A 23876-nucleotide genomic window follows, 5' to 3' on the forward strand; every position below is an offset into this window, starting at 1 on the left:
TTTTTGTCACATATATATTACAAATAAAATGTTTATAGTATCAAAAGCCATGGGCTTTATGTCCAAATTTTTGCCACTCAATAAATAGCCGCAACACTTTTTATTGAAATCACCCTCCTTCTTAGATTTTTCTTTCTAGTTTCCCCATTTTTTCCATCTTGTAAAGAGACAAGTTATAGGAAACAAAAGAGTGGTCAAAGGGTCATTGAAAATACCTATCAAACGCACTGGAAGAGTACTCTATGTTTGTGTGTACCGTTCCTGTACGTAATATCTATTGAGTTTAAAAAATCATTATTTATAAATCTAATATTTTTTTTCTTTCTTTTTTTCCTTTTTTCTGTTTTCTTTTTGACAAATGACCATGAAATAGTATGTATAATAATCGATACCATAATTTAACATAAAATTAATCTTTTACAGTTATGTAACTCTGTTTGATGTAGTTTATGAATAATAAATATTGTGTTTGCGTTCATGGTAGATGAACTACATTCTTTTCGAGGTAAGATTTATCGCTATAGTCACCTTCATTCCTGTTATTAATATCAATATATGTCTATAGATTTACTGTACGTTTACTGCTTGTAAATTTAGACCCGGACGACCTGTTTCTTTATTAAGGTATGATGTGTTTTTTTATCTTTTTTATACTCGTTATTAACGTTAGTTCTTATTATAGGTAAGTACCGCCCAGACGCGTTTGTCTATAACAGTTGTAACTACTAGCTCAATAAGTTGGTATGGGCGGGTTAGTTTCGTCTTTCATCTGTAAAACCAATCTGTGCGTTTATTTATTCAAACATTTGTGGCTCTTTTTTTCTTTTTCTTTTTTTTTTCAATAAAATGTCTTTTTTTTATTCAATATATGATGTCTAAATTTTTGGGTTTACAAGGGTAGCAACTCGTGAACTGAATACGTAAACTGTATTATTATCCAATAGAATTATTTGCCAAAACCATCGTTTGTAATCATCAGTATCGGTCCAAAAATGCGACCGATTTTTTATAAAATCGGTCCAATTTTTGGACCGTTACCGCCGGTCTAACTTTTTCATTTTTTTTAAAAAATTGGACCGATAAAAAGTTTCACAGTGATTGGGGTTAGTTTTTGTTCCTGGATAATTCTTTCAATCATGTTTAAATTGAAAAAGTTTGAAAAAACCGCCTTCTTGTCCTCTATGGATTTGATTGTTGCCGAACTCGTAAACATATTTACACCATCGAGCTTGAAAATGTTGTACTCTTTAGCAAATAAAAGATATAAAGTCCTGGTATCAACATTAATAGACATTTTTTGCTTTTCTTCGATCTTTTTTGGAAACATTCGGTTTTCCTTAAATCTTGTACCTGTCGGACCAATAAACTTGACCAACGAGTTTCTGATTTTGCGCATCTGAAAAAATCTGAAAGCGTTTTTCTCATCTTTTTTACAACTTATTAGTCGTAACTCGTTGACTATTCTAGCAGAAGTGTCTAATGCATGGGCGGGTATAGATTCTTGCTTATCGTAATAAAGTTGCTTTTTGATATAGGCTGCGTCTACATTTCCTTCGATGGAAGGGGACGTAATCAACATTGTGCATACTGCACACAAAGCTTTAATCTCTTTGGCTGACAGGTCTTTGACATCGTTATCATTGGTATCTAACTCAGTAACATTATCAATTATTACTAAATCTTCGTCATTCTCATTAAAATCTTCGGCGTCTTCTTTGTGTAAAAATTATAAAAACGAAGCTTTTTAAAAACAATACGTATGACTGTGTCCCATTATTTATTACCTTCAAATTCGTTGGAATTATCATCTTTATTTACAGGTGGTTCCAAATCTGAACGGCCCCTCTCACAAGAATTGAAAACACCGTCGATAAATTTCTCCACAACATGTATTTTGTTCAGCTTTCCTGCGTTATATTTTGCAATCGCGTCAAACAAATCTATCATGACCCTTTTTTGGTGTCGCTTTTTAACTGTTTTGAGGGATTTTTGTGAATTTTGTTTCTGCTTCTTTGATGCATGTGGATGGTTCAGACGATGGGATTTCTTCGGACAAAGATGCAAGCGTAAAATAAGGGTAAGTGTGACTCTCAAATCAGAAACAAATCTTTGATAGGTCCACATGTTTGAAAAATTGGTAAAGAACTGTTTACACGCAGAAACTAAAGTTGGTGTGGTTGTAAAGTCACAATAGTTTTCGCTTGATATTTTTCTTGATACGTAGTCAATCACCCTATATGACGAGTAAAATAAGTTAGGAATCACTGCTCTCAATATAATAATTAAGCATATCTACTTACGGGTGTTTATACTCGTGTGGTTTTTTTCTACCTACTGAACTGGAAAGCAATTTCCAAAAGCCTTTAAACGTAAATATATCACTTTGCTTTAAAAATGTTTCATCACTGTCATCTATAATCGCGATTTTCTCTTGGCCAGTTTCAATTTCGAGTGAGGGCAAATCAATGAATTGAAAATCAAAAAAGGTGCGCTCTCTAGAAGGAAGAATATCACCTGATGTAATACCGTCAACCAAAATCTCCGTTGCTTTCGAAAGGCCCGAACAGCATTTATCACAGATCTCTTGCAGATCTTCGAGCTTTTTCAAAAAGATGCTATAGTCCAAGTCTTTATTAATTACTCGTTTTAGGCTTCTATTGACTGTTCTATAAGCATTATCTTCTACATCTTGGTCTTCATTTTCATCGATTGCCGTATCTGTATCCTCAGACGCACTATCTTGTATTGATGATTCTAAGTTTAAACCCATAATAAAGTCACTGATACATTTATCGATGCTGATTTTGCCATTTTGTTTGAGTCGATTGATTTTTTGTTGCACCCACAATGCTGACGTTGGTATATCTTCAAGCTTAACGGTCGGAAAGTGATTTTGCCTGATCAACTGCTCAATCTTTGTTTTTACAATACCAGCAGAGCCTGTTGGAAACTGTTTCGTTGATAAAGTTGACGAAAATTTTTGTATATTTTCAGATAAGGTTTTGTGCTTGTCAATTTTGAACTTGGACCATTTCTTTTGATATAATGTGTTCGTTTCTTCAACAAGCAGCCTTATTATTTCATCATCTATAACAGAGGAGACACTTTGTCTCTTTGCTCTAGGTTTTTTCTCGTCTGTGGCTCGTTTTTTAGCTACAATATTCTTGAGAATTTCACTGGTGGGGGTGGTATCACCTGACATATCTTTGGGTCTGTTTTTGAGTTCCAATCCAAACCATTCAACAGTACCAGTATACGAATTAATTGATTTTAACACACCAAGGTACGGTAAAGAGCGGTCTTGACGGTGCTTGTTGTTGGGATGAATTATTGCTGGTTTGGACCTACTTGAAAAGCAGTAGATTGTATACCCATAGACTTGACTAAAAGCGTAAAGCAATAGCATGTCTTTTGGAATAGCAGTGAGATTTGGATGCCTATCTGAATGCAACACAAAATTATTCTCCAATTTTCCATTAAGAACCCCAACCAAGTATTGTATGGGTGAAGTAACCATCATTATGTCGATATTTTCGTCCATTTTTTTACGAACCACATGTATTTTATGTTTCTTCAGAAACTTGACAGTGCTCTTAATACTTTCATTGAAACTATGCGTATAGTTGTTCATTGCATTAAGAATTATATCACGAAAACTGTTATCAATAGGCATGGTAGGAGAAGTAATGTTTATGTCAACATCTTTGCAGGAAAAACGAAGCAGCTGCTCATCTAGTTGCCCTAATCATAGACGCATTATGAAAAACAGAAAATTATAGGTAAATGATAATTTTATGTACCTTGTCTACCCTTTCTCTTGTCCAAGCGCTTTTTTACGGAGGATGCTTTAATTGTTTTAGGTCAGTCATCTATTGCTTTACTAGAAGCTAGTATCTACTTACGTTCTCCTGTGCTATTGTCGGATGGTGAATGTTTACGCTTCATTAACGAGAAGAGCACGAAAGAGATACAATACATTGGCAACTTTGGGTTTTATCATTAAAAAAACCAGTCTCCATTATTCATTTTATTGGTTCATACGATGCCTTTGTACAAATCACCAGATAGACACGTATAAAAATACGGGACAATGTTCGTGTGGTGAATCGCATATGGATTATATACAGAAAACAAATTCATATCTCGATATAGTTGATAACCGCATATAACTATTATCAAGCCCATAAGAAACTGCTAAAATACGGTCAGTAATTTAGGGTTTCACTGTAAAAGAGCAACCCGGGTAGATGAGGACTATATGTCATTGGCATCATTAGGCAGCCAAGGGTAAATATAACAACTATATATTATGCGAATCATTTCATCAATCAAAGCTACTGGCTAGACACCTTCATTTAACGACTCGAATACAACACCTCCAAAAAATGCTTCATCACGTTTTACGTGATCCGAATAAAGCGCAATTGTCATTTCATATCCATAATCATCTTTTGGCTATCTCATTTTCTGGTAGGAGTGTTTCTAATACTGGAAATTTCCGTTTCTCTTCTTGTATTCAGAAAGCAGATATTCAGGTTCAATTGTATCATGATGAAGTACGTGAAGCTCGCGAAGTATCTTTTGAACTCTCTCTGGACCAAGTTTCAGAAGGTCTGCAAATACTTTTGACACTCTTCCTCAGTAAAGAAGAACAACATAAACTCAACTTAAATTCAAGAGGGAGCTGTCCAATGATTTCTGGATCATGTGCATTATATGAAGCATCACATTTTGAGTCACAGCATCTATATTGCATTGATTTATAAAGCTAAAACAACTAGCATTTCAAATAAAAGAAGGGGGGGGGGAGCAATTTAGCATACACAAGGTGTAAAAAACCTTTTCCTGCAACACCTGAACATATCCACAATTCTTCGAGCGTGAGGCTTTTTATTGTAGCCTTTTGTTCCAAGCTTCTTGATACAATTGTTTCTAAAGCATCAATCCTCCCAAACCTTTGCGGGTAATCCAAAGAAATACTCGTGGTCTACATAAATAATTATATTTTTTCTTCAGGAAAGAAAAAAACGACACCAGCCCTATCCAAAAAATACCATTGTTTTATTCAGAAGAATATCGTTCGTTTATTAAACTTTGAAAGATCTCAAGATACTCGATCAGTACACTGTTGTCAGCCATCTTCCCCCGGTTGAATCTTTAACTGAAACCTCAACTAGATTCTTGACTAAATCTTCAATCAATTCATCGACTGGTTCTTAGACCAAAATGTGACATTGACATTCTTAAGTTTTTTTAACTACGAACTATCCCATATTTCTCGAAAAATTAAGAGCACTTAGGCAACTGGATTTGTATTTATGATTGCATCGTTTAAACTGTTGACAATTCTGTTTAATGTGGGTTTTTTTCTGTCAAATCGTTTTGCGGAAAAGAAACTTCGAGGCTTTGTAGGTTTTTCCAACTTTTCGCTTGGCCATTTAAAATTATTTTAGAGGAATCTACATTTAGTAAAAGTGTAAAACACCAGGAGTTTTTTATATAAAAACCGGTAATTTCACTGTATCCAATTATATTGTTTTTTTTACTAGCGAAGCAGTTTCCCCCAGACATGTCTCTCGCGCCATAAATTTTTGAAATTTTGGAGACGATTGGGTTTCAAAAGATCAGTTGTGAGGCCAATCTATCTAGAAGTAGAAAAAAACCATTTTCTTTATACAACGATTTGATAAAGTACAAGGTGATGAAGAGGGATGTTTTTCCAATCAAGTTCAAGCCGTTCAAAGAACAAGCTATATCCGTTCTCAGGCATCAGCATACCACTCATCAATCCATGATAATTTAGACCCAGAATACAAGGCATTACTTATACATGAACAATGTATAAAAGGCAAATTAAAAGATATGTACAAATAAACAATTTAAGAAATGAGACTCTTTGATTTTTTTATGATAAAAGAGATCTTTTTTATATTCAATTATTACTTCAAGATTATATCTGCGCAGATCGAATTAACTGTTTACAGGAGCACTTTTCTTAGGGACTGCACGTAGTCATGGCCTACCTTTTGGCCGTCCCTAAGAGACCCGTTACCAGAAAACGGAGATGGTGGTAAAAATTGATATAAATATCACTTATAAAACATGGCTGATTGATATATAAAAAAAGCTAAGTGACTCATATCCGGTGCTTCAAGTGCACTATCATTAGTGTTCGGAATGAAGGTCGAAACTCTCGAGCGAGCTTCGATCGTGTTCTAGTCGAAACTTGCTCGAGTTTTTGTAAGCTCGGCTCGGTTGCGTAAACGAATGCTCGAACGCGCTAGAGATTATGATACACAAACTGTACGTGAAAGTGAAATACAAATAGTCATGATTATAAAATATTATTTATTGAAATATGATTTAACGTAAAATACGAATTAATAAGAATAAAATTGAGAAGTGGCACACGGTATATGATAAACTACAGCGTTCACCGTAATATATAGAGTACAGTGTAAATGAGTAGGATCCTACATAACCAAGAAAGCATATTAATAGTTTCTACTAGGTACAACCAGTACAAATGTTCGGCTTCATCAGGTTGAGCTTAAATTTTTGTATCATTTATTTGAGAAAAGTGGATTCTTTAGATACGTTTGTTAATCTACATCTGATTGTTAGTCTAAAGCATTAAAATTAAAAACTAAAAAGCAGAAAGAATATTGAAGTTGAGAGTATTGTCAATATAAAATTTTATTGTCCGTCCTATTGCAGCCTTGTATTTAAAGTGACAACTATCAATTTTATAACAGAGCGAGCTTTGCTCGATGCTCGCTCGAATCCAAAAAAAAAGTGACGCATGCTCCAGTACAAAAACTCGGTTTGAGTTTTGTTTGAACTGGCGCAAGCTCGAAAAGTTCGAACACTAGTCCAGCCACTGAAGTCAAAATAAATTTATGAAGAAGAATGTGATAACTGCGCCTATTAAGAGGTCACAGATCTAAGGATAAGAAAAAAATATGGAAAGAGGTAGTTTTGACAGTTGCAAGCCCGAAAAGGCGTTATGCACTTTGATAGGTGATGAAAAGAGAAGAAAAATTGAAAGTATGCTCGATTTGTCGCGTAACAATAATTTAAATTCTTTGTAGATAACGGTAAAAAGATTAAAGACCTGTGCGTATAGTTGTTTATATATTTCGCACTGCAGATACTAGCCGTTGAGTTCTGCATGCTGCCAATTGGATTTAGCATGGGTGTAATTAAACGTGCAATTATAAAATGAGATGCTTATTAAATTGTTTTTGTAAATAACTACCAGTTTTTGTTTCATGCATCCAGTTGGATGCCTCTTCCGAAATTGATAGAACGAGGGAATAATATAACCGGTTTAGGGTGCAGCTAAAAAGATAAACAATTGTGAGTATACAAGACTTGAATGTTTTTTCTTTTGGATGCTAATATTGCGTGTCACTTCGACCCAAAATAAATTTACACAGGAGATATTTAATCATGCAAGAAAAAAAAGACAAAAAAATGAAGTGAGTGAAAATACTATGTTTTTCCTCATACCAGTTTGTGTTTTGTACATATTGCTTGGTATCTCTCCCTAAGTCGATTTGGGATGGGAGATAAATCAATAAACCTGCGCAAAAGAATGTAAAAAAAAAAATGATGGTGTGCTTTAATTTATAGACTATGTCTGTTCACTCTTGTGAGTCTCAGTACACATTGATACCTTTGATACTTTGGAAAAAAAAATTGCCTTATTTTTGAAGATACTTTAGGTAGTGACACACTTTTCAATCTTTTGAGCTTATGATGCGTGTCATCCTGCAAACTTTTATATTATATTATGAACTAAATTTTTACCACTTGCATCCATCATATTGTCAGCAGGTACTACATAAAAAACACAATGTTGACAAGTGCTCATGCAAGCATATGCACACGTGCTTTAATTTAATGAAGCTCGGTACGGCTTGATTTTTTTAAAGCCCTTAATGATACAAAAATCCCTATTTCTCAAAAGAAAGGTCACCAAAGTATTTTTACAATTAGTTGCTGGTATCCATTTTTAGACAAAATCCTTTAGTTTTGTTTAAGTTGATTTATTTAAAATAAGGGAGGAGGGGGAAAAGAAAAGAAAACAGCAAAATGCAAGCAAAAGGGTTAGGATATAAAATGAAACAAATCTGGTTTATTCACAGATAGAGGGGAGTGTATAACTTTCGATACGCTGTTCCATCCACCCCTTCTTCTGGAGCTTAGCCCCAGGGCCAAGACCACGCTTAGAAAATGCCCGGTAAATGTCGCAATGGTATTCGCCACCAGTTAATTGCTTCTCAGCTTCAAGGATAGCATCACGAGCAGAGATAAAATTAGGATTACAAGGTTGTAATTTCAATCCGTCGATAACAAGCTGCATAGCTAATGTGTTACCATATGATGTGATATGCGTTCGCACTTTTTCAAGATCATCTGAATCCATAGCAGCTTTATAATTGTCTTGAGGAATAGGAGGGAACCATTCATCAGTGTAGCCTAAGCGATCGACGAGGTTCCAATATACTTCATATAACATTTCAGCCCAAACTTCACCTTTTGCATGGACACCCCAATAATCAAAACGATCCATAATACGATATGTACTTGGGTTTGTTGTATTTGAAGTTGAGTACTTGTATTTACGGATGCCCTCACCACCATTGGAATAATCTCCCATGCCGAATTCAACATCGTGGGTATAGTTTGAGTTCATACGAATAGCCGTAGCAACGAAGTCACCCCATCCTTCACCCATACCACCAGCTTCACCCCAACCAAGACAATTAGAGTTCATGGGACCACCTGTGAGACGGATAGAAACACCGTGGGTATATTCATGAATAACAATGCCACTTTCAAAATCACCATCACGCATTGGTTTCGTTTGATCCCAAACGTACATACGCATCTTTCCGTGTTTACCGTCGGGAGGGGTAGCAAAATTAGCATTATTGCGACCTAAATTAGGAATTTAATCAATAAAAATGTTTAGATTTATAAAAGGACATAGTGTCTCACCTGATCCATCTTGTGCATTAGCAATTACAGCATCTCCTTCTCCTTCTCCTGCCTTACGTCCACGGCCAAGGTTATCTTGTTGGAAGTTACCTATTATCTTTATTAGATCTATGTTTTATTTTGATGCTCGTTTTACGTACCAGCCTTCTCATCAAAACCATATCTGTGAAAGAAATCATGGGCAGTGTTACACCAATAGAAAAGGTTTGTCACCGCAGCATCAATATAATCTTCTGGATCATCCTTTTCGAAATTTGCTTCATAATCAAAAGTGATATCACCATTATCATCAGAGACACCACTGGGCCTGTAATTCTTTTGCCAATCATTGCCACCATCAGGATTATTATGAGCATATACGTTGTTACCAATTGTTACATTGTACGTCTTCGCTCCCTTAGCAATCGCACCTTGAGCATGCCAACCATCCGGACTTGCCCATTTATCACTTGGGTTCTTGACTATCTTTCTTTCAGTATCATTGGGGTCATTATTTCCGAACGGAATTACATTATAAGAAGCTGCATTGGATACCCAATCAACTAAGCCAACAATGGTGCCATCATGCGCACTCACATGACCATTATACCAGTTGTCCTTTAATTCATATTGTAAATCCCAGACTAATTGAAGTTGACCGGTCTCTGTTTGAATATATGCTTGTCTGGCTTCAACGGGAGATAGTGCGAAAGGAACATTATCAAATTGGAAGGCAATTTCTTCATCGTTGTGCTTCTTGAACGAAGTCGTCATGATAAAGTTATCCGGAATCAAATATTCAAGCACCGTTGGATCAGGCAAAGAAGATTTGACAAAGGCCATTAAAGACAAGACAGCCTCTGCAGGATCGATAATATCCTTATCTTGATCGACAAAGTCGTAGATAGATTCATCGACTTCAGGCTCAGATTGCTTTGTAGGAGAGAACACAACCTGTGCAAATGAACTTGAAACTATCTTTAAACCTTTTTGTACTCTCTAAATACAGAAGATAAGTATATATGCAGGGGGCATAAATGTTTATAACAAACAAACTCACCGTAAGGAGTGTAGCATCTTGTGTATTTGAGACACCTTTTGCAAATGAGTCACCATAGGAGATAATCTTTCCGAAACGATCGACATTGATATTGATATCACCGTTAAGAACTTCCAAACCATTCACTTTTTGACGTAGATAAACATGTGTAACACCATTTAAATCAGACTTGTAGGCACTTTGAATTATAAACTCGCTGTCCGTCAATTCAGATTCAGCAAATGCAATAGCAATATCCTCAGCCTTTGCGTTTTGAGTAAAGGAGCTATAGTCCTTTTGACGTTGACGGTAACTTGGTGTGGTATATTCCCGAAAAGGTACTTCAGGCCCGAAACTACGTGAAAGACCTTGGTGGTATTGTTTACGAGCTAAATCCCCATTCACTGTTGCTCCGAGTGCCGAAGATGCCCCAAGTAATAATAAAACTGCAGTTGAAATAGAATATTTCATTTCTTACAAAAATAAAAAATACGAAAAAAAAAAAGAAATAAAATAATAAAGAAAGAATTTTGCCCCTTATCAACCCAGGAAAAAAAAAAAAAAAAAAAAAAAAAAAAAAAAAAAAAGCGGGAACACATGATTGCCACCGCCTTTAACTAGCGTTCTCTGTTGTGCTCGTGATATCGAATTTATGCCCAGTTCCCATCTGTCGTTGGACGTATGAACAGATTAGGAATAATTTATTGAAATCATAGTATTTCATTGGACCGTTCTACTTTCTCCCTAACGGCGCTTATCAACCATGTTTTTTTTGATGACCATTCAAATGACTTTCCCGTTCTCAATGATCATGAGAGCGAATGATCCATAGTGTTAAAAATAATAAAGATAGGCGTTTTTATTAAACCATAAAACAGGTCCCTTATCGAACATTTTCGTCCATTCGCAGTTTTTAGATAATCTTTCAACTTTTTACTATCTAGAAAACAATCTTTCTTTATATGGATGTATTTTTTTTTTTTTTTTACGTAATGATCTTCGTATTTGAACCGTTTGACATGTGTTTTACATTTCAATGTAAATATTTTCTTTACAGAGTATGACAGGACTGTACACATGAGGTAATTTATGCAGATTATTCGCTTTTATCTTTTGTCACAAATTATTCAACAAAAACAGAAGGGCACGTCATTTAAGAAGAGCCAATAAAAAACCAGGTACATTTTTCAATTTATTTTGGTCATGCAATTTCTACAGGTGTAACTACGGATGTTGGCGATGAATCGACATTGGTACTTGTAGACGGAGCCGTGGTGGGAATGATTGCTGAGGTGGTTATTGAGGTGTTTGTAGCAGGCGTTGTATTTGGTACAGACACTGAACCTAAAGTAATATTAGATGCTGTGGTTGCCGCTGATGTAGCATAAGCGGGTAAACTAAAATACGTCCCGACATCAGCAATTGCAGTCAAATCACCTAACATAGTGACTATCTCAGTAGAGACATATACACTTTCAGGCAATGCTGGTGAGCAAGTCGGGAATGACTAAAATAAATGTTTAAGAAAACAGCTTGATGTAAAAAATAATTGCCTACCTTTTCATCCTTGAAAGATGAATGGTATCTTAAAAATATACCGCAAAGTACGAAACGAACAATAAAGTAAAACAAAAAGTCATCGGACATAAATCGTTTTACATTTTTATCTATTATAAAATAAAAAGAGATCAGCGGATGGGGTTTACTAACATTGTATTAAAACACATTACCCACAGTTGCGTCTGAAATCAAAAGATCGCCAATTGCCTTTTCCATAATCGATATCTTTTGAACACAAGAGTCCCACTTTTGTTGATCCAAATTACCAATATCCGACACTGAACAGAATCCAAGTAAGGGCGTATGTAAGAAGAGTGTAAAAAGGCTACCGATTTCACTTTTATCTTGTACAGACGAAGGATAATTGATTGGTGACATTAAGCACATTACGGGTTGATCAAATACATTTGGCATACTTCTAAATTCAACACTATTATTGCTATCCACAATCAAAAACAACGGTTTGCGTGTAAATGGAATGAGATCCGCCGGGTGAAGACAGTGCACGGATGGGGTTGTAACACTAACATCTGTAGATAAAGTAGTTGCGGCTGCATTTGTATTGGAAATAGCAGCATTCGATCCAGTTGCTGCCAGAGCATTGTTACCTGCTGTGGCGGGTGTAGTAGAAGCTGATGTTGCTGGAGGTACGTTTGTTAAAGATACGGATGAGGCTCCTGCTGCCGTATTACTTGACGGGTTGGCAATAGTTGCGCGATCGACTGTAGTCTTCGCACGTTGACTAGTAATTACACCACCCCCGTACCCGGGTACAGTTTGATCCGGATAAACACACCCATCAGCTGATAAGTAAAGCAGCAAAGCAGAACCATCGCTCGTGTCTTTAAAAGCAGTTGAAATATAAACCATAAGTTGGCTCAAAGAAGGTCTGTATAACAAATATTTGTGTGGATTAGATCTCTTGTTGGATTTATCCAGGCCTCCATTTAAATTTGTATTAGCGCTTGTTAACTTGACATTGTTGTTGGCCGTATTCTGATCCTCCTTCAGGACTACCCCTTCCTTTTTTTCAGTTGTATTTGTGTCAACTGATTTCTTTAAAGTAGCGGAAGGATGAACATTAAACGGCTCTCGCTCGAGTGATTGTAACATGCGATACATATCTAATGTCAATTCGGAAAATTTGATTTGCTTCTGATAATTGCCTACAAGAATAGCCTCCTGCAGTTTTAATTTGGGAATGTTGTTGCCGACATTTCTTTCGGGTATACTTGCAGATAAGCGATGTTCGATTTTGTCGGGCGTACGATCTAAATTAATAGGAACCAGCTTCTTTTCTGCTTCCGTGAAAGTACTGATTTCCTCCAACACCATCTGCCATTCCTTAGCATCAGGTGGTTTAAAACTCTTTGTATACTCTTCTATCAATCCTTCCAATTCACTAATAAGCTGACGTACATTCTCATCCTTATTAAGCAATAGGCAAACAATAATGAAACGAGCATAATATCTCATTTTTTTGATCATCAATGCAGAACTATACGCATGTAAACATCATGACTTTTAATAATGGGATGATGACTTACTTTTTGACCTCAAGGATGTCTTTAAAATATTGTCTATCGTGAATGGCCTCATAAAAAACATACGCCTCATGTAAATAATTCGTCTCGCTTGTTCTTAAACTAAAATCCATTCATTAATAAAATGTTGAGACCGATGATTAAAAACTTACTAGTAATGATAATAAAGTTGACCAATTTTACTGGCGATTTCTCCCACTTCCCAACGCTTCAAACCGTAATTACTCTTATTTTCGAGAATCGATCTATGAGTTTGTTGGAATTTCCATAACTACAATGTATAAATAAAAACACGCCTGAAAACAATCCGCCCTCACTTACCTTTGTATATACTTCAAACGTTTTTTCGAAATACTAATCGGCAATTCAGAAAATAATAACTACTTAAAATAATAAAGGTTACTTACAGGTCTCCACTGGCGATGACTTCCAGTAGGAGGCAAATCTCTAATAAAAGGATTCAGCAGAATTACTTCAGGATTTGCATGTAAAATTTACCTTAAACCACTGAATAAACTTTGACTCTTCTCCAAAAGATACTGAAACTCCTCCACCAGTTTCTGATTACGGATAACGTCTTCGTCACTCTCCGTGCTTACGACTTCTGTAGCTGCTATAGCTGCTGTTACTGCGTTGTTGCTTGTAGACACATTGGCTGCGGGTACTGTTGTGGTGTTTGTCGCGGATTGACCATCGATTGAAACTATTTCTAAAGATTATTAACTGTCCAAAGGTCGTCAAATAGCTTATAAGTCTTACCTGGCGAGGTACTGGTAGCTGTTTTACTGACACTAGAACTTGCCGTAGTATTTACGGTGGAAGTAGTGATAGCGGTGTCTTTGGTGCTTGCAGAACTAGATTCGGTTGCTTGACCTTGAACATTAGTTGCTGGATTCATAGTGATAAAGACTAAAAAAAAAGGTACCTCCCCCCTTTTTTTTTCGGCACCGCATTTTGAAAGATGACGTTACCTATCCCATCCCATAAATGGATTCTTAAAATCAATGATATTACCCTTCTCACATTCACTTTAGAGCGCGTTTAATATAGAACCCTGAATAATAATGCTGCTCAGTAAAGACATTTTATTTGTGTACTTAATGAGAGCAGTCATGCCACACCATCGTTGACGTAGCAGTTTTACTGACAGAAACAATACAGTTTGTACGTTGCTGTGTCATTTTCCCACACGATTCTTTTTCAGGTACCACATGTTTTTTGGGGAAAAGGATTTATTTATAATATAATAGGGAATAGATGTGGGTTTTAAATTTTCTACAAGACATCTAGTTTTTTTTGTGAATTTTTCCAGTTGGGAAAGTATAATCTTCAATAGATTGTCTATACATCTCTACGGAGTAACCGGGAACAAGAGGAGGGGACACCTTACTATTTTTGAGCTGGACAGGAGTCTTACAATGTTCATGCAAGTGATCAACATATTCCAGCATACGGCGATCAAGAGTACCACTAACACAGATATAATCAATCAAAGATAAATGTTGGACCATTTCAACCAAGAAGGTACCACCAGCATGAGGGATGATAGGAATTTCAAACTTATTAGCCATCAAGATAATAGCAAGAACTTCATTCACACCACCAACACGACAAGAATCAATTTGGCAGTAATCGATAGCTTTAGCTTGGAAAAGTTGCTTAAAGATGATACGGTTTTGAATGTGTTCACCTGTGGCAACAGCACACTTGGGATGTAAAGCTTCGCGAATAGTGGCATGGCCAAGAACATCATCAGGAGAAGTAGGTTCCTCGATAAAAAGAGGGTTGAAGGGTAAAAGATCTTGCATCCAGTCAATAGCTTCTTTCACATCCCAAACTTGATTGGCATCCATCATCAATACACCGTCAGCTCCGATTTCTTCACGGATAATGGCAGCACGGCGAACATCAGCTGCTCTATCACTACCAACCTTTTGTTTAAAGTACGTAAAACCTTCTGCCTTGGCTTCACGAATTAATCTACGGACTTTTTCATCGCTGTAACCTTTTTAGAAAGAAATATGTTAGCCCATTGTGTAACCAATTGTTGGATTTCTTTTTCTTACCTAACCATCCAGCAGAAGTGGTATAACTTGGGAAACCGTCCCGGAGCATCTCATTCTCACGGTCTACTTTAGTAGCGGCTTTTTCACGCAACATCTCAACAGCTTGTTCGGGAGTAATAACATCAGTGATATAACGGAAATCAACACATTGGACGAATTCTTCAGGAGTCAAATCAGCAACCAATTTCCAGACGGGCTTATTGACAGCCTTGGCCCAAAGATCCCAAATGGCATTGATGACAGCACCAGTAGCCAAATGAGTAACACCCTTCTCAGGTCCAATCCATCTCAACTGAGAATCACCTGTACAGATTTGATGGGTGGCACGCATATCCTTGACCAAATCAGACAACTTCTTGTCGACAAACTTGAGTGCGAATTGTTCAATAGCAGAACAAACAACCTCGTTACCACGACCACAAGTGAAAGTCAATCCGTGACCTTCCAAATCCTTGGAGTCAGTATAAAAAATAACATAGGCAGCAGAATAATCAGGATCCTTGTTCATAGCATCAGAACCATCTAAGAGTTTAGAGGTGGGAAAACGAATATCTCTGATTTCGTAACTAGTGATAGTAGAGTCAATTAATTGTTGGACCATTTTGTGTGTAAAAGTTAAAATAAATATTTCAAAAAAAAAAAGAGAAAGAGAAACGAGATGGGTTATTTATATGGAGATGATTTCATGCAAGATATAACCAGTGATAGGCTACGGAGAAAATGGACAATTTATTTAATCCCGGAAAATATTAAATTTGCTTAGGATGTGTTCCCAAACGGGAAATTATATCTTTGCCCAAAGTATAAATGATGGCTCCAGGTACAACAATCCAAAGACCATTAGGAATCTGGGAAAAATGTTAGTGCGTAATTAGGTAATATGCCTTCCGACTTACAATCCATAATGTTAGAAGATCTCGGATAGAGTTATGGCCAATATGCTGATAGCCTGAAAAAGGTTCGACAAGCCAATATAAAACTGTCTTGGAGCATGTCATAAGAGCAGATGAAAAGCCCACAAGGTTAGCCTGCCCAACACTTACATCTTCTCGTCCAAGCAGATACAAGTAGAAAAAATTCAAAAATGTTTCCACAATATTCATAGTAGCTATGCATGTTTGAGTAAAATAACAATCATATATACCAAATGTATTACCTTGCGCACCAGTAAAACCATCTTGGGATACAAATGCTTGTACGCCGTAAAAGTGATCAATCTTGAGGAAACTTAATATACAAACTCAGGTAAACTAATAGAACTCGTTACCTTTGCGTATAAATTATAAGGTTTCCAAATAAAGTTCAATGACCCTCCTTCCATACTCCAAGGTCTAAGCAAACAATAACAAAAATCCTTTTAATAAGAATATTTTTAGTCTCGACATCCTCATTTGCAAATTACTAATCTATACCCATGTCACTACTAGCGAGCTAATGAAGAACCAACTTTTTATCCAAGTAGGAACCTGATTACTGGTTTTTAAGGTCATGGTCTTTTTTTTTTTTTTTTTTTTTTGTCAAGTGGAATACAGGTGTAAGGGACTACACACGGTTTTTCCCAGGGCAAAACAAATGTTTAAACCCAACCATCTTTTTAGCTCACACGCTAAATTATCGCATTAAATTTTATTTGAACGCTTTTATAAAATGTCTATCAATTCATGTTTCTTCTTGGCAAGCTCGAGGAGATTTTCATATTCACCGGAGTTACGACACATTTTATAAAAGGCTGATTTTATATCACGTAAAAGTTCCAAGGGACTACCAAAACATTAGTACACCATTTCATATTACATGGCTGATTGTTTTACCTTGAAAACTCAGTAATCTCTCCGTGATCTAAAACTAAGATACGATCATATTCGATGACTGTGTTGAGTCGATGGGCAATACATAAAATTGTACTATCTGCAAATTCTTGCGTGATTGTCTTTTGGATAGCTCTATCTGTTTCAAAATCTACACTTGCGGTAGCCTCATCCATTAATACAATTTTACTTCTCTTCAGTAAGGCTCGCGCAAGACATAATAGTTGCCTTTGTCCCTGAGAAAAGTTATTTCCTCCTTCACTGACAACTGTATTGAGGTCAGTAAATATATTCTCATTATCTAAGGTATCATCCATCAAGTGAACGCGACGTAAAGCTGTATAAATGGCTTCCTCGTCAAATTCATCAAAAGGGTCCATATTTGATCGCAGTGTACCAGAAAATAATACGGGATCTAATAAAATCTGTAAACAGGTATTTATTTTGTGAGTTATTTATGATTACCTTGAGGAATAATAGTCAGTTTGCTTCGCAAGTCTTTTGTACCAATATCTGCAATATTGATATTGTCAATGACAATAGAGCCTTCTGTAGACTCGATAAATCGAAAAAAAGCAAGCGCTAAAGTTGATTTACCACTCCCGGTCCGACCAACTATGCCGATTTTTTCCTTACCCTTGATGGAAAAGGATAGCCCTTTTAAAACTGGCTCAAGGTCTGGTGCATATTTGACATGCAGGTTGGTTACTTGAACTGATCCTTCACTTGGCCACTGATGTTTATTAGCAAACCAACTATAAACCCCGTGGTAATAACTTACATTGGAGGGAGGTCTGATATTAGTAATAGTTGGTGATTCTTGCTCCATCTCTAAGAATTCAACAACTCGCTCGACTGAGTTGAAGTTCATTTCAAGCTGTGTGTAACGCCTGACGCCCCAAAACGTCTACAGACTAATGTCAGCTATAATCTATCATTAAGAGAAAAGTGCTTACCATTTGCGTAAATGCCAAGACATAGCTCAGACAAAACCCAGCTGTAGCAGCATCCAAATGATCCAAATTAAACAGAATAGCTGCACCAGTAACAAACGCAATCAATGCACCCATAATTGAAATACGGGGACTCACCCATCGGCTCATTGTCCAAACATAAAACATGGGTCTTGCGTTGGTATCTACGCGACGAAGCATCTCCAACATAAACTGCTGTGTCATACCAAAAGCTCTAATTGTAGTGACACCCACTATAGTCTCACCAAAAAGTGTAAACAAAGGAGATCGACTTACCGAGTCCATTCTCTTCAACTCCATCGAAGCTGTAACAAATTTCATTCCAAAATAAACATTGATTATGGCCACTGCAATCATAAGGATAGCAAGAGTGGGCAAAACAAATGTGGCCACGAAAAAAATTGAAAGAACAACCGTCCATTGAACACAGAATTGTATAAAGTCACTAGGTACCGAAGAATCAATTGTTTCAAAATCATTGGAAAATCGATTTACAATACGCCCGACAGGTGTGGTATCAAAGAATCGAAGTGGTGCATATAAAACACGATCTAATAACATAGTGTATAACTTTCTGCTTGCTTTAATGCCACCCATAAACGTAGCACTCTGTCTTACAATAGCAACCACCGTGATAGATATGTTAAATAATACATAGACAATGAGATACCTGTTTAAACTCTCCTTATGTTTTTCCTCTGACAAAATGGAAGGGATAGAAGCCATATTGTTAATTTGAGATATCAAAAGACTATGCGAAGGTATTGTTCCAGAAGTTGTCTCATACGATTGAGCCCACTTTTTTAACCACCATGAAGACGAAACATCTAGGCATCTTACACCAATAATTGACACCACAATAAATGACCAAAAAAACCAATTGCCCAGTAACTTGAAGTAAAGTCTGTATAGTCGCAATTTAACAGTTCCAGAAGCGCGATTTTCGTCCTCAACCAAAATTTTTGCCTTCTTAGTCTCCTGTATTGTGTCAAGTTCCCGAATAGTTTCTTCCTCTTCTTCATAATCATCCGATTTTACATTCTCTTCAAAGATCAAAGCCAATTTGTTTTTTTGTTTCAATTCAGCTGGTGATCCGGATAGTTGGATACCTCCATTTTTAACAAAAACGACGTAGGAACTACCCTGAATACATAAGTTAACATAATGTGTGATTAGAACCTGCGTGCGACCGTTCATGAGGGGCCCAGTCAGACATTTCTTGTACAAATGCTTGGCTGTATGCGCGTCTACAGCGCTCAAGACATCATCCATCAATATGTTTTGCGCCCTTGAGTAAACTGCTCTAGCCAAGGCAACACGGGCTTTTTGTCCGCCCGATAAAGTAATACCCTTTTCTCCAATTTCCGTCTCATCGCCATCTTCCAAATAATTGATGTCTTTATCCAAAGCACAAGCTGTTAATACTGCTTTATAACGTTTTTCAGCAAATGGCAAGCCAAATAAGATGTTGTTCTTGATGGAATTATTTTGTAACCAAGCAGTTTGAGAGACATAGGCAACTGCATGCTGTAATATCCAGTGTTCCGGAACAATATCGGCATCTTCGCACACCTTGATGGATGTAACGGCTGCAGAATCATCTAAATTATTCGGGTAGGTGGATCTTGGAAAAAGAACGCTGCCACTGTGCGTTTCCGTTTCGCCTAACAGACTCAGCATGATGAGTGACTTTCCGGACCCAGTGGGACCACAAACTAATGATAGTTTGTTATTAGGAAATACTACGTCAAGATCCTTCAATGTAAATGTGTCTTGTTCAGGAAAGGTTGGGTTTGTATCAATTTTGGGTTTGCTTGGCCACGAAATGGTTGCATTTTTAAATCCTATGATTACATCAAAAGATACCGGATGTGTAGTAATAATTTCATCCTCTGTCAAAAATTTATCAATTCGATTCAGGCTGATGAAAGTTTCAAATAAGCGGGTAACTGTTTCAGGAATGACAGTGAGAGAAAACCGAAGATCATTAAAAATTGTGATGGAAGTAAATGCTATAGGAGCTGTCAATTCTTTTCCCTCTATTTTTGTAAACGACCAAAACGCAATAGTAGTCACTAGAATAGGTGTACTATAAGAACACTATATAAATAAAGTATTACAGTTTGATAAATTAATACGCTATGTTTTTACCTTTGCCATAGTATCATGAATATGATTTCACTAAAGTAAACCAGTCTAAGATACCCTAACTCTAAATTTCTCGCTTCCAAAATCCGTTTTGACCAATTTACTTCCCAAGCAAAAAACTTGATTTGTCGAATACCTTGTAGCACCTCATTCATCAAGGAGACACGTTTATCGCGTGCCTTCATTACTTTTTCCTGAGTCCTCAAGAAAAAATTTGAATTATAATGGTTGATAGGAATTGTGATAATCATGGTTGATAAACCTAAAATAGCTGACCAGCCTAGCAAGGTATATAGAAAATAAACGCCAACGCCTAGTTGTACAGGAGCTTCTATCAAAACAAACCACCAAGAAGCAAAATCCGAAATTCTTGAAGAGTCTGTGCTCATTAAGTTCACAACCATACCTGTACTTGAAGTACTATCTTCTTCGTCCTTATTTTTTTCTGCATCTCTTTTTTCATCTCTATTAGCACCACCACCTGACAATACAACAGTGTCCATGCGACGCAACGTTTTCCTATAAATTTCCATATTTAACATGGATTTTGTACGCATCTGAGTCGACGATTGTGCTACATAGGCTCGAGTTAATATCGTCATAACCCCGCTTTTTTTTTATATACATATATATTACCAAAAAACCATAGCTGTTCAACAAGAATGTTGGCAATGACAATAAATGCAGCCAAACCAAAGATATTACCCAGACCACATATAAATGATCGTTCATCGCCGTGCCCTGACGTTATTTCTTGAATGACAATTAAGAACCGATTTAAGAAGAAGGGCGTCGCATAGTTTAGTACGGGTATGACAAACCCTAGCAGGCCTTGCATTAGCATGGAATATTGATTAGCAATAAAAATTCGATGCAATAGTTTTTTTTCTCGATGTTGACTGAATATATAAAACATATTGCGGGCACGATGTGTCGCAGGTAATCTGGGGAGGTCATCATCTGACAATGTGTCCCCTTTTTTGTAAACAAGATAAACGATTGGTGACACCCACGAAAAATAAACGATTCCGAAAATTGATTCCACATTGTATCCGTTCACTGGCTTACCGTCCCCATCTAAAAACCGGGATCCATTTTTTACAGTAGCTGTAGTATAAACTAGATCAAGACCAATTATAACAGGTAAAAAAATGGGTAATGCCTGCATGAAAGAGATACCGGTATTCTGCCAGAGAGCGTCAATCATATTGACGGAGGAAGAGAAAAACAAAATTGTGTAAATGATACATAGATGAATATTGAGCCTCCAGCCCGTTGGATTGGGCAAAGGGTATCTTGAGGCTGTAATTGCTAATACAAAACAGTATAACCAAGCAATAAATGTGGTTGCTTTCGCCATTATGCCATAAGTAGTAGGTGTTTCGGCTACGTGTTGAATAAAAGTATACCCAGATACAACAGATAAGATTATTGTATCAAATATGATACGAGATATTCTGTTGCCATTGGAAAAAGGGTTATTGACAACATCCCGAATATCATCACTTTCAAAGCTATTTGTTTCAGTCAATTTATCTTGGCGTTTGATTAATCTTTGTATTGATAGCCATATTATGCTGGTAGCAATGGCAAAAATTTGCGTGATTGCAGCCAAGAATTCTGCTGGGATAGTATTTTCCATACAATGCTAACAAGAGAGAGAGAAAGAGAAAAGCGCTATTTATTCTCAATCTTTTTTTAGTGTATCCAGCCACTTTTTAACGGACTTTAAACGCGTATGTTGGGATAAAAAGAAAAAGAAATTTTTGTTTATTTGACTCTCCCATTCGTGTTTAATTAATCAATAATCAATAAATGTTGGATCCTAAAGACTTTGAAGTAACCTATAATTTCAACAAAAGAGAGAAACAACTTTGGGGGGAAGTTTATTATTTACTCATTAACCTACTTGTGTTTTCTTCTTATAGGTAGCTTCACCACCCACTGATGGTATTACAGCTTTAGACTTTTCTTCACAAGCAGATTATCTTGCTGCGGCTTCTTGGGATAATCAAGTAATTACCATTTAATTAAATATCTTGAAGAAAAGTGAGACTTAAACTGTACATTAGGTTCGCATTTATGAGATTGAACCTTCTGGAAACACTGTTCCTAAAACCGCATTCTCTCATGAAGGACCAGCATTGTGCGTTAGTTGGAGTAAAGTAAATATCAGTTCCCTTATTGGTTTCTTCAACGTGTCATCAATACTTATTGTGTTATAATTTTTAGGACGGTACAAAGGTTGTTTCAGGCGGTGCGGATAAAGCAGGCAGAATGTTCGACATTGCTACAGGCCAATCAAGTCAAATCGCTCAACACGACGAAGCCATCAAATGCATTCGATTCTTAGAACAAGGTAATATTGTTGCTACCGGTAGTTGGGATAAGACCGTCAAGTATTGGGATTTAAGGTCTCCTCAACCTATCGGAACCGTTCAACTTCCTGAGCGCTGTTACGCTATGGATGCAAAGGGGCCTTTAATGGTTGTTGGAACCGCAGAGAAGCATGTCTGCATATTCGATTTGAATAACCCCACCGTAATTTTCAAGGTAAATCACACCTCGTTTAACTCAGTATTTCGCCTTACTAAACAGTCTCTTAGCAAGTAACATCGCCCTTGAAATGGCAAACACGTACTGTTTCTTGCTTTACCGATGGTAAGGGATTTGCTATTGGTTCAATCGAAGGAAGAGTTGGTATTCAATACATTGAGGAGAAAGAAGCTGCGTAAGTTTATACCCAATGTATAACAAGATTACATTTTTTCACATATTGCCATGTATAGAAAGAACTTTTCGTTCAAGTGTCATCGCGATGACGCAAAGAATGTCTACGCTGTCAATGATATTAGTTTCCACCCTATTCACGGTACATTCTCAACAGCAGGTGCTGACGGTACTGTCTCATTCTGGGATAAAGATTCCAAGCAACGTTTAAAACCTTTCCCCAAAACAAATGGCCAAATTTCTTGCACAGCGTTTAATAGAAATGGAAGTATTTTCGCTTATGGCGTTAGTTACGACTGGTCAAAGGTAATTTAGACTATAATTCTAAGCACACAAATCACTAATATTGGTTTATAGGGTTACAAACAAGCATTACCATCAAATCCCATCAAGATCTACTTGCATGCTGTTAGAGATGAAGAGATTAAACCCCGTACACCTAAGAAACGTTAAATCCGCACTTACAATTAGCTATCGTCCCCCACCACCACCCCAATTTCTTTCATGTCCTGTAAACAATTTCCTTAAAAAAAAAAAAAAAAAAAAAAAAAAAAGAAACGCAAAAATACCTTTTTAAAATAACTGCAGGATTTGAGATCATTTGTTTTTATATCTAAAGGAGGAAGCACTGTTTTATTTTGAAGATCCTTTTGAGGACACGGTATTGTTATTCCGTGAGTACTTTTATCAATTGAGTGACCCATGCTTTTAATTTAAACGTCCAAGAATGCCATGGTACGGGTTCTCGTAAGACCATCCTGCCCCTATTGAGAACACATGGTTTTTTTTGACAGCTGGGTAAAATTATCCTTTCGTTGGTTTAAAACCAGGGTATCATTCCATCGTAGCCTTAGTAGGACATAGCGTTCATAAACAAGTAATCCATCTCGTACTTTGGATGGTTGACATCATGTAAAACGAAAGGGAGTGTGCCAGCAAGTTCACCTTTAATATCTAGCGTTTATATTAAAACCATCATCGCGCTTTGATAGATTGTGCGTAACTGTTTTAAAGTTAATACA

At 36.6% G+C, this 23876-nt stretch overlaps 8 protein-coding genes across 8 annotated transcripts; 2 read left to right on the top strand and 6 right to left on the bottom strand.

Annotated features, from left to right (window-relative positions):
* Window positions 1-992: 992 nt before the first annotated feature.
* On the bottom strand, window positions 993-4013 carry EV154DRAFT_594508 (uncharacterized protein). The gene is made up of 5 exons (XM_051606974.1): window positions 3903-4013; window positions 3801-3845; window positions 2301-3741; window positions 1785-2233; window positions 993-1713 (listed from the first exon to the last, which is right to left on the bottom strand). Exons 1-5 carry the CDS (start codon window positions 3976-3978, stop codon window positions 1064-1066), a joined length of 2661 nt encoding a protein of 886 aa, XP_051454586.1. The 5' UTR covers window positions 3979-4013; the 3' UTR covers window positions 993-1063.
* A 372-nt stretch (window positions 4014-4385) lies between these two features.
* Window positions 4386-4766, top strand: EV154DRAFT_484366 (uncharacterized protein; the record flags this gene model as incomplete). The annotated part of the gene is made up of 1 exon (XM_051598646.1): window positions 4386-4766. The coding sequence occupies one exon, from the start codon at window positions 4386-4388 to the stop codon at window positions 4764-4766; it is 381 nt and encodes a 126-aa protein (XP_051454587.1).
* Window positions 4767-8039: 3273 nt separating this feature from the next.
* EV154DRAFT_554066 (Fungalysin metallopeptidase-domain-containing protein) lies at window positions 8040-10895 on the bottom strand. Its single transcript, XM_051605164.1, has 5 exons — window positions 10643-10895; window positions 10046-10470; window positions 9147-9984; window positions 9007-9096; window positions 8040-8946 (listed from the first exon to the last, which is right to left on the bottom strand). The coding sequence occupies exons 1-5, from the start codon at window positions 10746-10748 to the stop codon at window positions 8141-8143; spliced, it is 2265 nt and encodes a 754-aa protein (XP_051454588.1). The 5' UTR covers window positions 10749-10895; the 3' UTR covers window positions 8040-8140.
* A 330-nt stretch (window positions 10896-11225) lies between these two features.
* EV154DRAFT_426231 (protein SCAI) lies at window positions 11226-13694 on the bottom strand (the record flags this gene model as incomplete). Its single annotated transcript, XM_051596293.1, has 10 exons — window positions 11226-11531; window positions 11582-11691; window positions 11755-12135; window positions 12322-12505; window positions 12563-13082; window positions 13132-13230; window positions 13281-13399; window positions 13450-13482; window positions 13536-13575; window positions 13627-13694. Coding segments are annotated over 10 exons (1860 nt in total), but the record flags the coding sequence as incomplete, so codon positions are not given.
* A 653-nt stretch (window positions 13695-14347) lies between these two features.
* On the bottom strand, window positions 14348-15876 carry EV154DRAFT_545060 (enolase C-terminal domain-like protein). Its single transcript, XM_051604636.1, has 2 exons — window positions 15195-15876; window positions 14348-15133 (listed from the first exon to the last, which is right to left on the bottom strand). The coding sequence occupies exons 1-2, from the start codon at window positions 15793-15795 to the stop codon at window positions 14415-14417; spliced, it is 1320 nt and encodes a 439-aa protein (XP_051454590.1). The 5' UTR covers window positions 15796-15876; the 3' UTR covers window positions 14348-14414.
* A 13-nt stretch (window positions 15877-15889) lies between these two features.
* On the bottom strand, window positions 15890-16812 carry EV154DRAFT_518536 (uncharacterized protein). Its single transcript, XM_051602632.1, has 5 exons — window positions 16607-16812; window positions 16462-16548; window positions 16351-16411; window positions 16091-16302; window positions 15890-16042 (listed from the first exon to the last, which is right to left on the bottom strand). Exons 1-5 carry the CDS (start codon window positions 16682-16684, stop codon window positions 15944-15946), a joined length of 537 nt encoding a protein of 178 aa, XP_051454591.1. The 5' UTR covers window positions 16685-16812; the 3' UTR covers window positions 15890-15943.
* EV154DRAFT_605040 (P-loop containing nucleoside triphosphate hydrolase protein) lies at window positions 16795-21773 on the bottom strand. Its single transcript, XM_051607447.1, has 7 exons — window positions 20761-21773; window positions 20128-20698; window positions 17959-20065; window positions 17784-17909; window positions 17468-17735; window positions 17006-17417; window positions 16795-16955 (listed from the first exon to the last, which is right to left on the bottom strand). Exons 1-7 carry the CDS (start codon window positions 21764-21766, stop codon window positions 16835-16837), a joined length of 4611 nt encoding a protein of 1536 aa, XP_051454592.1. The 5' UTR covers window positions 21767-21773; the 3' UTR covers window positions 16795-16834.
* A 43-nt stretch (window positions 21774-21816) lies between these two features.
* Window positions 21817-23440, top strand: EV154DRAFT_518543 (WD40-repeat-containing domain protein). Its single transcript, XM_051602633.1, has 7 exons — window positions 21817-21963; window positions 22053-22139; window positions 22197-22289; window positions 22357-22677; window positions 22731-22855; window positions 22914-23160; window positions 23212-23440. The coding sequence occupies exons 1-7, from the start codon at window positions 21940-21942 to the stop codon at window positions 23305-23307; spliced, it is 993 nt and encodes a 330-aa protein (XP_051454593.1). The 5' UTR covers window positions 21817-21939; the 3' UTR covers window positions 23308-23440.
* The last annotated feature ends 436 nt before the right edge of the window (window positions 23441-23876 follow it).

This window comes from Mucor mucedo, assembly GCF_025094135.1.
Source record: "Mucor mucedo strain NRRL 3635 chromosome Unknown EV154scaffold_90, whole genome shotgun sequence".
Taxonomy (NCBI): domain Eukaryota; kingdom Fungi; phylum Mucoromycota; class Mucoromycetes; order Mucorales; family Mucoraceae; genus Mucor; species Mucor mucedo.

Excerpts from the sequence above, each read along its gene's own strand:
- EV154DRAFT_594508 (XM_051606974.1), bottom strand. The coding sequence starts at position 3,978 with ATGTATTGTATCTCTTTCGTGCTCTTCTCGTTAATGAAGCGTAAACAT. Across the intron at positions 3,742-3,800 it reads CAAGAGAAAGGGTAGACAAG|GGCAACTAGATGAGCAGCTG; the intron begins GTACATAAAATT and ends GTCTATGATTAG. Across the intron at positions 2,234-2,300 it reads CCACACGAGTATAAACACCC|GGTGATTGACTACGTATCAA; the intron begins GTAAGTAGATAT and ends CTCGTCATATAG.
- EV154DRAFT_554066 (XM_051605164.1), bottom strand. The coding sequence starts at position 10,748 with ATGAAATACTATGATTTCAATAAATTATTCCTAATCTGTTCATACGTC. Across the intron at positions 9,097-9,146 it reads TGGTTTTGATGAGAAGGCTG|GTAACTTCCAACAAGATAAC; the intron begins GTACGTAAAACG and ends TAAAGATAATAG. Across the intron at positions 8,947-9,006 it reads TAATGCACAAGATGGATCAG|GTCGCAATAATGCTAATTTT; the intron begins GTGAGACACTAT and ends TTCCTAATTTAG.
- EV154DRAFT_545060 (XM_051604636.1), bottom strand. The coding sequence starts at position 15,795 with ATGGTCCAACAATTAATTGACTCTACTATCACTAGTTACGAAATCAGA. Across the intron at positions 15,134-15,194 it reads CACTTCTGCTGGATGGTTAG|GTTACAGCGATGAAAAAGTC; the intron begins GTAAGAAAAAGA and ends CTTTCTAAAAAG.
- EV154DRAFT_518536 (XM_051602632.1), bottom strand. The coding sequence starts at position 16,684 with ATGACCTTAAAAACCAGTAATCAGGTTCCTACTTGGATAAAAAGTTGG. Across the intron at positions 16,412-16,461 it reads CTTATAATTTATACGCAAAG|ATTGATCACTTTTACGGCGT; the intron begins GTAACGAGTTCT and ends AGTTTCCTCAAG. Across the intron at positions 16,043-16,090 it reads ATCTTCTAACATTATGGATT|ATTCCTAATGGTCTTTGGAT; the intron begins GTAAGTCGGAAG and ends CATTTTTCCCAG.
- EV154DRAFT_605040 (XM_051607447.1), bottom strand. The coding sequence starts at position 21,766 with ATGGAAAATACTATCCCAGCAGAATTCTTGGCTGCAATCACGCAAATT. Across the intron at positions 20,699-20,760 it reads TGAACAGCTATGGTTTTTTG|CACAATCGTCGACTCAGATG; the intron begins GTAATATATATG and ends GAGCCTATGTAG. Across the intron at positions 17,910-17,958 it reads TCTTGGCATTTACGCAAATG|ACGTTTTGGGGCGTCAGGCG; the intron begins GTAAGCACTTTT and ends ATTAGTCTGTAG.
- EV154DRAFT_518543 (XM_051602633.1), top strand. The coding sequence starts at position 21,940 with ATGTTGGATCCTAAAGACTTTGAA. Across the intron at positions 22,290-22,356 it reads TGTGCGTTAGTTGGAGTAAA|GACGGTACAAAGGTTGTTTC; the intron begins GTAAATATCAGT and ends TATAATTTTTAG. Across the intron at positions 23,161-23,211 it reads TTAGTTACGACTGGTCAAAG|GGTTACAAACAAGCATTACC; the intron begins GTAATTTAGACT and ends ATTGGTTTATAG.